Consider the following 14,503-nt stretch of genomic DNA (forward strand, 5'->3'; position numbering starts at 1 on the left):
CATCTGTAGTTCAAAGTACACAGGCCCTGCCGAGGGCAAGATGTGATTACACAGAGATCTTCAGTATCAAGCGCGTTTCCATTTGATACGGGCTGTTCTTTATCCTGAAGAGTCACCAGGTGGTGCTGTTTGAGTCAGCACGTAACCTAGATTTTATTTTTTCATGATGAAAAGCTTCTCTGTGCAGTTTTTGCCAAATCTTCTATCGCTTCTCCTTAAATGCTTGACCTAGTTTGTCACACGGCGCCAGCCTTTTCATTCTAGGCTGTGTGTTACTATAGGAAAAGACCTGTAGCACCACATCAGGCAGGAAAGCATCTAATGGGGCTGTTTGTTACCTTCTAGCAAAGCATAAGCACATGACCCATGTCACTGTTTTGTCTGTGTGTTGATCAGCCTCTGCAGAAAAGTTAATAAGAAAGTAAACAGTGTTAAAGTCTGATGAGACACAATTAATAACATATCTGAACTTGATTGTTTGTTTTAGTCCTGTAATGCAGAGATAAAGTCTAGCTACCTGGCCCAGCTGATAGAGGATTAAACCGACCAGCCACAACATTATGACCACTGACAGGAGACAGTGAATAACATTTAAATCATCTTGTGACAGTTCAATGTTCTGCTGGGAAACTTCTGGACCTGGCATTCATTGGTGTGGATGTTATTTAGACATGTAGCACCCACCTAGACCAGACCAGGCACCCCCACCCCATAGCAATGACTCTCCTTGATGGCAGCAGCCATCCCCAGCAGGATGCAGCACACTTTCAAACTGTCATGTAACATCATCAGTTTGTATCATAAGATTCCACATGTACACTATAGTCAGATATGTGTATCTATGACAGATGTATGTTCATCTTGCTGTTCTCTTCTCTTCTCTCTTTCTTATATCTGTACCCGGCTGGCCTTAGGCAGATGGGTCCCTCCATATGAGCTGGGTTCTGCTCGAGGTTTCTTCCTGTTAAAAGGGAGTTTTTCCTTGCCACCGTTGCCTTCAGGCTTGCTCTGGGGGTTTCAGGCCGGGTTTTTGTAAAGCGTCTTGAGACGATTTGTATTGTTATTGACGCTATATAAATAAAATTGAATTGAATTGAATTGAAACAGTTTAGGAAAATTCACTAGATCCCAAACTGATCAAGTATCTGTGGGATGATCCACAGAGGCCCCTCCCCTCAAAGGCCCCCCCACTAACACCAGACACCACAGGACACCCTCAGAAGGCCCATGTCCATTCTCTGATGAGTCACAACTGTCTTGGAGGTAGTATTATTTTTGTCTTTCTATAAAGATTCTACTTTCTGTCATTTAGATCAACTGCAACACAATCACTGTCAAATATTAAAACATATGATCAGCCCTCCTAATCCCCTGCACATCAAACATCGTGCATCGTTAATACAGCAGGTCTGTCAACACTCTCATCAGTGCGCCCACAGACTCCCTACAGGTCGCGATAGAGACCAGCTGATGAGCTCCTGGCTGATCCCAGGCCTGCTCTCTGGATGCGAGCGGACGTGCGTCGCATAGGCTAGACGCCATCCACCGACAGACCCGCGCTGACGCTCCCACCGCCGCTCGGCTACCACTGACACGTTTGCCTTTGCGGGCTAACGGGCTGCTAATATTTACTGGATGCGTAATTATCGTTGCGCCATGCATCCGCGCCTTTTTGGTTTTTTATTCCCCGAGACTAACGGGAGAGCCCCCCTCCGCCATGGGTGGAAACTGAGATGTGTTTTCTGAGCCGCTTGTCGCCTGCCGAGCAGCTGCCTTCCGAAATGGTGTGCGAACCCAAACCGGGCTGCTTCTGTTCAGAGAGGAATGGGAGAACAGACACAGGGGCTTTTTCCACCGCGCACGCCTGAGATGAAGGATAAGAAGAAAAAAAAAAGGAGCATGAAGTGATTTTGGTTTGTTTTTCGATGGGGATGATTGCTCAACATTAGGATGGAATTTATTCCTGAGTAGTTTTTTTTTCTGTTCTAGGGGCGGACGATCGCGCTGATTGAGTTTTTCGTTCAGCCCTGGCAGGATAATACCGCCCGTCGATGAATTGATGTGGGGATACGCGCTCCCTCGGCTGCATAGATGGCAAACACAAGTGAGTTTGGGGAGAGCAGCCCGTCCTTACAGAACTATGCGTCCACGGCCTCTGCGGTCAAGCTGGCCTCGCTGGGTCTGATCATGGGCATCAGCCTGCTGGGCAACGCGTCGCTGTCGCTGCTGCTGCTGAGGGACAGCTCGCTGCACAAGGCTCCCTACTATTTCCTGCTGGACCTGTGCCTGGCGGACGTGGTGCGCTCCGCGGTCTGCTTCCCCTTCGTGATGGCGTCGATCAGCGGCGGCTCGTCCTGGCCGTACAGCGCGCTCTGCTGCAAGATCGTCGCCTTCATGTCGGTGCTCTTCTGCTTCCACGTCGCCTTCTTGCTCTTCTGCGTCAGCGTCACCCGGTACATGGCGATCGCCCACCACCGGTTCTACTCCAAGCGGATGAACCTGTGTACGTGCGTGGCGGTGATCTGCATGGTGTGGACGCTCTCCGTGGCCATGGCCTTTCCTCCGGTTTTCGACGTGGGCACCTACAAGTTCATCCGCGAGGAGGAGCAGTGCATCTTCGAGCACCGCTACGTGAAGGCGAACGACACCCTGGGCTTCATGCTGATGCTGGCCGTCATCGTGGGCACGACCCATGTGGTTTACATAAAGATGCTGTGCTTCGTCTACGACCACCGCAAGATGAAGCCGGCTCAGCTGGTCCCAGCCATCAGCCAGAACTGGACCTTCCACGGCCCGGGCGCCACGGGTCAAGCCGCCGCCAACTGGATCGCCGGCTTCGGGCGCGGACCGACCCCGCCGACGCTGGTGGGCATCAGGCAAGCCTCTCACCCTGGCAACAGGCGGCTGCTGGTGCTGGACGAATTTAAGATGGAGAAACGCATCGGGAAGATGTTCTACATGATCACCCTGACCTTCCTCGTTCTGTGGGCTCCTTACATAAGCGCCTGCTATCTGAGGATATTTGTGCGGGGGGCTCCGGTCCCGCAGCTCTACCTGACCGCTGCGGTGTGGATGAGCTTCGCCCAGGCTGGAGCGAACCCCATCATCAGCTTCCTGTTCAACAAGGAGCTCCGGATGAGACTCAGAGCCTGTTTCCCCTGCTGCCTGGGAACACAGACACCCATGGAGCCGTACTGTGTCATCTGAGCTGCACTGCCCCCCCCCCCCCCCCCCAAAAAAAAAATACTGCCAAAGACCAATTTTACACCTATTTCAGAATGTACACAGAGTGCTCCCCTCCTCCATGCAGGCAGACCTGCAGACAGGGATGCTGTGGCTGTTTACATTTCTATTTGTGGCAAAGGGGTTTAGGCTGCCCACTATTTTACTTATCACAACCAGCATCATTTTTATTAAAGCTTAATGTGACGCTTTAATATGAATATAGTGAACCTGAGGTTGTTTGCCCCACCAGCCGGGTGTCAGCCACCTTTTAATTTACGCCTCTGCATGTTCTGTAGGTGACATTCATTCCAAATGTAGGACATGTGATGAACACCATGTCCTACCTTTGGAGACGTTTTTCCCTCACCGTGCCCTAAAGACTCTACAACAATAATTTCCACGAATGTCACTTTTTTTTTGTATATTTTCGAATTCCCATTTTAGGGTAGTTTGCTCACTGCAGGAACATTTTATCCCCTGGCCACTTGGTTTCTGATCGTCTGGACGCAGGCTGTGTTTTTAATGAGGGTAATCTGTAAATACTGTAAAACCCCTTCATGCCTTTCCCCCTGCTTTTGATTTTTAACCAGATATGTTGTATATTTCATAATTAGATCAATTTCTGTTTCGCTGAACGGCGCTTCAAACTCTCACTTTAAAAGTATTTTGCAAATTCTCCTTCTTCTTCTTCTTCTTCTCCTCCTCCATTAGACATTCTCAGACAGCATTCTTTTTCTACAGACAGCGGGACTCTGGGAAAATGTGAACAATCTGGTGCTTTGGACAGGCTGTTTGCATTGTTTGTATTTCTTAGCAAATAAATAAGAAATGGATGATAAGTTGTTTGGACGCTATCACCTGTTTTTAATAAGATGTCTCTGAATGTCCCGTCAGATCGGTATTTGGATGTGTACTTTTATTGACACGTGCACTCGCTGGGCTTTTTGAATTCAGCTGCAGGTGTTAAAAGGGAGTGATGATCATGGTTTCATTTTGTGTATTTTCTGCTGGGACTGAATAGATCTAAATAGCAACTTCCGCCGGGCTTACACTCCTGAAGTCTTGGGACAATTTATCCCCAGACTCGTGCGTCCTCCCGAGGAGTAATCCTGTCCAGACCTCGCTCTGCTCAGAGCTTCAGCCCAGATTATGTGATAAAGTGAGGGTTTTCAGCGTCCCCCCGGCCTCCCTGACTAATATCAAACATCATATTTAGGGTTTAAAATCTGGATGATTGCTCCAGTGCTTTCACATAAACCAATGAGAAACCAAAAGAGTCTGCGAGGACACGGAGGAGCCGACGGTATTGGCAAGCAACCCGTAAACTCTGCCTGTTAGCTGCTAACTGTTGACAGATGTTAAAACTGACAAAATACAATCTCACCTCCAGTTCTGTCTGAAGAAGAGACAGTCCACGTTGGATCACGTCTCTCTTTCGTTTACATCTGCTTCCCCATGAGTTCACGTGTGATTATGTTAGAGAGAGGGATGTATGAGAAGTTTCTCCTTAAGTGTGTGTGTCATGCAGCCGGATTTGCAGCCAGAAGAGGAAATGCATTCATAAAAACTGAAACCTGGTGAAAGGATTCGCAGTATTTCCAAGGTCTGCCATTAGCCTGGTTGCTGACATTAGCTGTCTCGCCCCCACGTTGCTTCTAGACTCTATTATTACAGGTTTTCAATGTTTTTCTATGGGAGTTGACCTTGCACGGCTATTGTTTGTCCAACCCGGCAACAGTAACAGAAGAAGCAGGGACTTGACGAAGGCGTAGGAGCTCTCTGGTTGGTGGTCAGGGGGCTGATCAAGGTCAAACCATCTCTGGTGAAGAGCTGCTAAATGCCTAGTCTGTAATGTCCATTTGGTCAAACTCAGAGTCACAAACCTGGGCCAAAATGACACTAAACTTGTGAACATGTAAAATTAGTGGAGGTTCGGGGTCACATTCTGCAGTCAAAAGTTCTGATTCCATTATTTCTAGACTCAATAGACTCAAAGAAATCATTAAAGTATGATTTAATGTATAATTCCCAGCATTGTAGAGGGATTAGATCATCATGATGGGAAACTAAATCTGAACAAATGTATTGGAACAGTAAAATAAATAATTAAACAAAACTAAAGTAGGTGGAGGGGACCTGGACCCGTGAACTCATGCGGTATTTCCCAAATCCTGGACCTGTTTGGGCGTCTTACTGTAGCAACAGCATTTGCGATGCATGTGTGGGAGAGTTGAATATGTTAGTCCATACGTGCACACTCAGGTTTGTGAATGTGCGCAAGAAGCTGTAAAAGAAAACTGAACGTAAATGCTCCCTTATTATGAGTAATATTAGCTTCACAGAAACAGATCGTTCATCATCTCCACATCAGGCTCCTCACTGGACGCTTTATTTAAACGTGACTCGAGCCCAGGCTCGTGGAAACCTGAGAAACCCCGACAGATTTAAATGAAAATAGAAGGGAATTTTACTTGCATGTGAAAATCTCATTCACAGATGTGTGCGCAGACAAACTGAGATGCTGCTGCTGTAACACCCCCCCCCCCCCCCGCCTCCCCTTGTAAGGATGCTGTTGAACATCAAGTCAAAATGGAGAATCTAAAAAGACATGTTTGCTCTTTGATTGTGACAGGCTGACACCAAACCTGACATTTACCACCAATGTCTCCTATCGCGGGAAAAATCTGCTGTCAAACTAATTACAGCTGGTGGTAATACGTTGTGTCAGTGTCACGTCACATTGTCAGAGTGTTGGCTCACACCAACCATCAACGCAGTTTTGAGAAGTAAAAGAGAAAGCACTCGTGGTTCCTTCAAAAGCTTAATGTTCATCTACCTTCCTAATATGGTGTAGGTCTCCCTTCAGAGAATGGGCATGGGCCTTCTGAGGGTGTCCAACACAATGTTGTTAGTGGGGGGATCTTTGAGGGGAGGGGCCTCTGTGGATCATCCCACAGATACTTGATCAGTTTGGGATCTAGTGAATTTGGAGGCCAGGTCAACACCTTGTGCTGTTCTTCATGTTTTTTTTTTAGTTGTTCCTAAAGTGTTTTGTGTGCTGCATCCTGCTGCCATCAAGGAGTGTCATTGCTATGGGGTGGAGGTGCCTGGTCTGGTCTAGGTGGGTGCTACATGTCTAAGTAACATCTACATGAATGAATGCCAGGTCCAAAAGTTTCCCAGCAGAACACTGAATTGTCAAAAGATGGTCAATGTAATTCACTTGTCTCCTGTCATTGGTCATAATGTTGTGGCTGATCGGTGTATGTTCCATTAAGCTGTTTGTGTCAAACCTGCTTTTTAATCAAAAACCCCTCCTCGCTCCTAAATCCAGTAACAGGCTATTGATTTAGTAAATACTCCTACATCCATTCCTACTTTAATCATTGTGCTTTATTGAGGAGTTTCTGAGCTCAGGTCTCTTCACTGTCTATAATCTGCCCCACCAGACTCCTCAACGCGCCGCCTGCACCTCGGCGCATCCATAACCATTAGCTTCACAACATGCCTGCTTGTCGGTGACAGCTGGTTGAGCTCTGCTGCCGGCGTGCAGAGGCACCTCTCTGCTGCGGGAAGATCCTCACCTGCTCACGCGCTCTGGTGCGATGCAAATGCAGGCTGGGTATTTTTGGTACATCGTGCCGCCTTCAGGGCACGCAGGCTCTGCTGCGATGCCGGAGAAATGTGAGTCTTTTCTTCTTTCTCTGGGATTTTCCCGCTGGCTCGTTGCCTTTGACCTTTCTGGGCTTTTTTAACCACCGAGCTACGACGATTAACCTCCGTCCTCCTCACTGGGTTTTTCTGAAACACAATTTGAGCAGCTGGAGAGGTAGCTTTCTAAAAATGCTATACTATCTGCTATGGTTGCATTGGGTATTTAATAGTGTGCTCTATGACCACATTTAAAAGAGCATTACTTAGATTGACAGAAGGAAATTGCTTGGTTCCATTAAAAAAAACACATAAAATAAATAAATAAATAAATAAAAAATAGTTCTTGAAAAAAAGTAAAAAGAAACATAAGTTTAGGATAGTTAAAATAAAAAATTAAAATAAATAAAAAATTAAAATAAGAAATAAAAATATAAATAAATAAAATAAGCAAATAAAAAAAGATTTGCATATGTTCAAATCTGCAAGAAATAGATATACTAATAAAAATACACTATATACACAGGGAGGATAAATAAAAATACTGAACTCAACAATGGACCGTTAATTAATTCTTCCTTTATGTTAAAACCTGGTGTCTACATTCACCTCAGTGCAGCCGTCACAGCCTGCAGTGTGGTTGAAGGACTGGGCTGAATATTCAGTCGATATATTATCCCAGAGAGTTCAGGAGCGAAGGGGTGCACTTAACAGTCGTATCACGTGTCTGCATATCACAGAAGATCCTGAAGAGTCTGTTCACCCACCAATGGGAGCAAAGAAGTGAATTAGAGCACAGATTGACTGACTGATTCTTTTGCCCTATAGTCACCACATATCCATGCAGCCTTGAGCCGGAGTCGGTCTTCATCTGCAGGCTGCGTTCTCTCGGCTGCATCGGGAACGTAGTTGTTCAGCTTATTAGCAAACCCACTGCGTTTAAGAAGCTGCCTGTACGCAATGCTTGTCACCTAGTCTTAAAAATCCCAATTTATCAGGTTTTAAACTATGCATTAAATGTCATTTTTGCATGTAGGTTACTGACGGTTACTGCAGGTTATGCAGTCTAACTCTCAGGCTTCATTACAGGTGACTCCACTGAGACCAGTACAGTTTACTAAAGTATTAGATTGACGTGAGTCATTGCCTCACACGCTGGACAAATCTAATTTTAGCCTTGAGCTTTGAAGAAATGCTTACAGTCGTAGCCCGGCAGTCATTAATCTCACAGCAGCCTCTCTGTTTCCAGGTTGGTTGCAGATGTGAATGTGAGAAAAGGCCCATCATTGCTCAGGTTTCCCCTTTTTTTTGTGGTTAGAAAAGTAATTAAGTGTGAAAAAACTGTGAAAAACATCTGTGTTTAGGTTCCGACTGGATGTCATTTCATTTCCAGCGATGTGTTTCTCCTCATGCTTCCCTAGAGGGCACCTGAAAGCTCGACGAAAACCCCACCGGGCAACAAGATGCTTAAAACCAAGAGCGACACGGAGCAATGTGTTGTAAGCGGAAATCATCCTTATTGCCTGTAAAGATAAGTGAATTGAGTCCAGATAAAACTAATGCAGAGCATAGACATAAACAGTGTATTTTATTGGCTGTAAAACCCAAGAGGACAAAAGATCAGCAAGTGGAATTCACTTTAAATATACAGTTTAATTTAACCAGAACCAACGTGGTGGAGCATTAATAAATAAAATCTCTTTATTCCAAATAAAATTAAAATAAAAACCTGATTTTTATTTATCTTTATTTTTTTAAAGGCAGAGAAAATAGTTACAGTGCAGGCAGCAGATACAGTAACGGCAGGAGCTGGACATCAGAGGTAGTAGTCTGGATACTTGAATGACGAGAGACATTTGGATTTGCCCTCCACTATGGTAACACAAGACAGGTTGGGAAGACAGGGGCAGGTATGGTGGAGTCTCTTCCCGAGGAAAGGGACCTGGATGCAGAGAGATAAAGACGTGAGAGAAGTTTGATCACGGATGAAGCCGTACATTAGGAAAGTTGAAAATAGGACATGATGCACGCAGCGAAGGCTTTGAATGAATACGGGAAAAGGTAGGGTGTAAAGTTGACCTTTGACCTCAGAGATACAGAACACCACCACCTTATTGTACTGAATTAGACCTTTATGTGACATTGCTTTTATAATTATTATATGTTGAGTTACAGGCGGCAACGCAGACCACAAGAGCTGTGATTGGTCCGCTTGGTAGCAACGCGTTTCCTGTTTTTATATTTCCGGCTGCTTCTCCATCTCTGCAATTTTCCAATTGACTGTTTTGGATCGATAAAGATGGAACACATGGAGGCACGAGTATAAATGACTCGCACCGGCGTAGGTTACGTGCGTAAGTTACGGCGTCTATGTCCGGCTATGTACGTCTAAAAGAGCCTTTAAGGTCAAAAACATGTCTTATGAGGTCGCAGTGACTTTGACCTTTGACCCCCAAAATCTAATCAGTTCATACTTGAGCCAAATTTAAAAGGACATTGGTCAGGGTGTTCCAGAAGTTATATCTCATGGGTGTGCACGACTGGACTGACAAATGGCAAACGCCCGTATGGAGGCATGAAAATAAAACTTAGACTAGACAGTCTTTAATCATCCAAGGGAAACTGCTGGTTACAGTAGCCACAAGTAAAAAAGATAGATAAAATAAAATGTAGGTAAAAATCTAGTAAAATAAAATAAAATAGTATAAGCAAAAAATTGACAAAATTAGCATATGAACAAATGTACAAGAAAAAGAGGCGGAAGTCAACGCCGTGCCAGAGACCAGAGGGGTCAGGCTGCTGTGGAAGCTCTCCTCACCTCGTGGCTCAGAGGATGACAGTCGTCTCCTTCCTGTCCCATGGGCGTACACATGCGCAGGCTGCGGATCCACAAACTCACCGCACAGCACATCCCTACTCCACACTGGGTGTCCTTCTCACAGGCCTAAACAAACCAAACTTAATACATGAACATCTTCATCTTCAGCTTCTGTAACTTCTGTATCTTCTGTAACTGTTTGTCCTGTGAAGGGTCGGCCAATTTAGAATCACCAATGAACCTAACCAGCATGTCTTTGGATGGTGGAGTACCTGGAGAGAACCCATGCAGACTCAGGGAGAACATACAAACTCCACAACCAGTCGACCCATGGATTAGAACCCAGAACCTTCTTGCTGTGAGGCATCAGTGCTAACCACCACACCACTGTACCGTCCCTTAATACATGAACATTTAAATGAAAACAGTTTCCAGCTATTATCGACTGTACTGCAGTGTATTTTATATTAGGAAACATTTTTAATTGTTAGGTTGTCAAAAATGGCAGGAACGGTTAGCACAGATGGCTCGCAGCAAGAAGGTTCTGGGTTCGAACCCCACCCGGGGGCCTTTCTGTGCAGAGTTTGCATGTTCTTTCTGTGGCAGCGTGAGTGTTCTCCGGCTTCCTCCCACGCTCCACAGACACGTCGGTTAGATAAACTGTGGATTCTCAATTAACCGTGTGTGTGCATGTGAGTGTGAACGTTTTTTTGTTTTTTTTGACAGTCTGTACCCCGCCTCTTGTTGCCCAACGATAGCTGGGACCGGCTCATCCCTCTAGACAAGGATGAACAGTAACAGATAATGAATGAATGAAAGGTGGTTGAAAATACAATAAAGAGCCATCGCTCTCTGTCTAATCAAAGGGGAGGTGATTTGCTAATGATGGGCTAATGATGATGTTATTACATGATGAACACAGTGAAGTGATAATTTGTGCCTTAACAGGAAAAGGAAAGATAATCATCTTCTTCAGATAGGTGGTGGAACGAGGTGCAACACACACTGCAGGCTGCTGTGGTGAACTAAGAGTGTGATTACACCAGGAACGAAGCGCTGCACGACCGCTGGAGGTTTATTGTTATGGAGTGTCGCGGCGAGAAGCTGAGTGACAGCTCTCACTTTTGATGAGATGAAGGGAACCAAATGAAGAAGGGACGGGAGCGATTTCATGTGACAGACGCCGACAAAAATCACTTTCTCTTTTGTGGCTGCGTGCTTCACATCAGACACACAGCGGTGACAGAGGAGGCTGGGTTATTAGCAGGTTATGGATGTAAGTTATGCACGGTATATGATTTAGACTGCACAATCTGCAAAAAAAAAAAAGTTTGCATTCAAATAGTTTTTATAAATATATAAATATAAATATATATACGAATATATATATAACTAATAAACACTGTCATGCTTGTATAATTTTAATTAATTATATACAAAATTACACAATGTATATGTGGATTTTCTGAAAGGGGATTATTTTTTCACATTTTTTTTTTAAAAAATTGTTTGTTTTAGATGTTTTATTATCGTTATTTTTCCCTTTGCTGAACTGATGAAGCACCATCAAATTCTCAAGCTGTGTGCAGTTATCTGTAAAAAATTAAATAAATAAATAATACAATGAAAAATTGCCCATTTAAAAAAGAAAAGTTTTTTATACTAAATGTCCTTTACTGTGACATATCCTTATCCTATAGTCCTATTATTTGTATTTGAGGCAAATATGAAGTAGTGCAGCATGCAGCAAAAAAAAAATATATACATATAAATCCATCATTTACATTTGAGTTGTCTACCTGTTGTAGCATGCACTTACCCCTGTGATGATGGCTGAAGATCCGCGGGACACCAGCAGCAGAGAGAAGAGCATTAGGAGGAAGGACCTCATGATGAAGAGCTGTCTCTGACTTCGCGTGCCCTCCAGGGTGAAAAGTGAGGATGCGGAGGCTGACGGGTATCGCTGCATGCGCATCCGTGACGGACCTGCAGAGACAAATGGCCTCCAAGCTCATGTGTTGGAGGGCTGGCCGAGGTTTATAAACCCAGCCCGCCATTCAGAAGCTCCGTGACTCACACACGCCAGCGTTGCCATTGTAGGAGCTGCAAAAAAAAAATAAAAAAGAAAAGAAAAGAAAGAAAGAAAAAGAGACCAAGGTAAACTTTTACATGACAACGTCCCTGCCTTTTTCTTTTTTTAATTCGTATTTCTTTGCATTTTCATACCAAAACCAAAGCCCATTCTGCTCTCAGATATGCTAAACATGACCGGTGACCGACGTAAACACATTCAGTGCAGTTTTGTGTCGCACACACCCAACCACCTTCGGCACCTTTTCACACTCCAAGGTCACAGTTTTGAAACATCCTTTCAAACGGGGCCATAATGATGTTCGCGGTGAAAGGATCGGCTTTAACTCAGGGACGCGGATTTCTGCTCTCCTGATAATAAAGACCCTGCTGAACGGGCTGCTTATTATTTCAACAGGTTTCCGATCAGTCACAACAATGGTCGTTTAGTGTAAGGAGGGGACGCATCAAGGTCTCATAGTCACTTCAGATGAACTTTGAGGACTCAATATTCTGTCTGTGTTGATTCAGAAATAGTCCGACTCCAGTCTCTGTGATTAATTCTCAAAAGTCAAATCTGCACATCAGATCTGTTTATTCGGGTTTTCGTTCACCCTGTCTTCCAAGAGCCATTCTTTCGTTGCAGCACTAATAAATAATATTATCTAACTTTCAGAAGTTGCCATTTTTCAGAGGCATCTGATCGCCGAGCAGCCTGTGGCGGGCCTCAGGTTTACCCAGGGTGCAGTGCGGCGCAGCGGCCTGAAGTCAGAGCGTTGGCGCCTCTGATGTAACCGACTGACGTGGCCAATCAACACCTGTGTGAACCGGTCTCCGTCACAGCTTGGCAGACTGACACCGACAAATGAGTCAGACAGGAAGGCGGGCATGCTGCGGCGTTGCCCCGTGTTGCACTGACCGACGCGAGGCACCACATCATCCTCAAACACACTGGCAGTTTATTAGAAGTGGACAGAGCTGAGGTGCAGCTGAAACGTATCCACACACTTGGAGAGTGTTTGAAAGCAAAGCGAAGATCACGACTCATCGTCTTTTGGGTTTATTTAGATTTTAGATCACAGCCATGAGACTGAGCTGTCTGAGTATCGACCAGCTGATTCCTAAAGAGCTAAGACACATGCTGGTTTCAAATCATTTAAGAAAGTTTCTGGAGTAAATCAGAAATGTGAAATTTGAGCTGCGCATACAGGCATCGGTTTCCCTACGTCTTGTTTGAAAAGGAGACCTCTCATTCTTGCAGTTTCAAACCGTTTTCTTTTTTTAAATGCTTTTTGCGCAGATAAAAACGATTTGAGTGCTGTTGACCTACCTCAGAGATGTGCTTGAATGCATCCTTTGGTGAACAAACCGTGGGCTGACGCTGCCCTTGCTGCTCTGATAAAATGCTGCTCATTCCTCACACCTGCACACACACACAGCGCTGGTCCACTGAAACACAACGACGGGCTTTTGTCCGTCCCATAATCAGCCTGAGAAATAACCTGTTTCTGACACATTTTTGGAGATTTATTCATATGAAGGGAAATGTTTGAAAACCTGTCGCCGTGAGTCTGTGAGGACATAGTCACTTAGAGAGAGACTCTGGGTTAATCTGTGATCTGCAGAGTGTTCGAGCCTACACCATATAGGCCCTGCATCGTCAGAAACATGGATTATTGACACGCTCTCTTGTCTGATTTTAAATTCAGGTAATTCCCACCAACGTTTTCAGGTTGTTGAGAAGCATTTTAAGGAGCATGTTAAGGAGATGGAGCTTTGCAGAGAAATGTGTCCAAATATGTGAATGTCTAAAATGAGGTATACTGACAACTGAATTTAAGAATATCCATATGCTCACATCTGAATGTGCTACTTTTGCAGAGGAAGTAATAGAAGCAGTGTGGTATTTGCACACTGATCAGCCACAACATTATCACCAGGAGAAGTAAATAACATTGACCATCTTGTCAGAATCAGAATCAGAATCAGATCGACCAGTTCAGTGTTCTGCAGGGAAACTTTTGGACCTGGCATTCATTGGTGTGGATGTTACTTAGACATGTAGCACCCACCTAGACCAGACCAGGCACCCCCACCCCATAGCAATGACACTCCTTGATGGCAGCAGCCATCCCCAGCAGGATGCAGCCTGACACAGACACAGACACAAGAACACTTTAGGAACAACTAAAAAAAAAAAACATGAAGAACAGCACAAGGTGTTGACCTGGCCTCCAAATTCACTAGATCCCAAACTGATCAAGTATCTGTGGGATGATCCACAGAGGCTCTCTGATCAGTCAGTTTTGGAGGCACAAGTCATAATGTTATGCCAGATCAGTGTAGATCAGCCCTAGCACCATCTATTTTTGTCCTTTTCCCTCAGAAGGCCCATGTCCATTCTCTGATGAGTCACCACAAGGGAGACCTGCACAATATTAGGAAGGTGGTCGTAATGTTGTGACTGATCTGTGTATATGACTTGTTATTATTATAGTATCAGAAACAGTGAGCGATCTACCGTCACTAATGCATCACCACGCTGTCACAGAACCAAATACTTAACGGGCATGCATGATCTGTAGTGAGCAGCTCTCATTAGTACACACTGTGCATCACTGCACATTTTAAAAATCCTGAAAAGACAGCTCATCAAATGATGCTTCCACAGACAAATCCCTGGATGGAAGCTTTCATTCAGCAAACAGAACAGGAAGACAAGCGTTCCTTAAAATGCAA

General features: G+C 44.8%; 2 protein-coding genes across 2 annotated transcripts; one reads left to right on the forward strand and one right to left on the reverse strand.

Annotated features, from left to right (window-relative positions):
- Positions 1-1,657: 1,657 nt before the first annotated feature.
- On the forward strand, positions 1,658-4,268 carry gpr27 (G protein-coupled receptor 27). The gene has a single exon (XM_084542374.1). The coding sequence runs from the start codon at positions 2,092-2,094 to the stop codon at positions 3,205-3,207; it is 1,116 nt and encodes a 371-aa protein (XP_084398500.1). The 5' UTR covers positions 1,658-2,091; the 3' UTR covers positions 3,208-4,268.
- Positions 4,269-8,669: 4,401 nt separating this feature from the next.
- Positions 8,670-11,709, reverse strand: prok2 (prokineticin 2; the record flags this gene model as incomplete). The annotated part of the gene is given in 4 exon segments (XM_084543983.1): positions 8,670-8,818; positions 9,695-9,820; positions 11,514-11,681; positions 11,683-11,709. Coding segments are annotated over 4 exon segments (447 nt in total). The 3' UTR covers positions 8,670-8,692.
- Between the last annotated feature and the right edge of the window lie 2,794 nt (positions 11,710-14,503).

This window comes from Chelon labrosus (genome assembly GCF_963514085.1).
Source record: "Chelon labrosus genome assembly, chromosome: 4".
Classification (NCBI taxonomy): domain Eukaryota; kingdom Metazoa; phylum Chordata; class Actinopteri; order Mugiliformes; family Mugilidae; genus Chelon; species Chelon labrosus.

Bases quoted from the DNA above. Each gene is read 5' to 3' on its own strand.
- gpr27 (XM_084542374.1), top strand. From the start codon at position 2,092: ATGGCAAACACAAGTGAGTTTGGGGAGAGCAGCCCGTCCTTACAGAAC.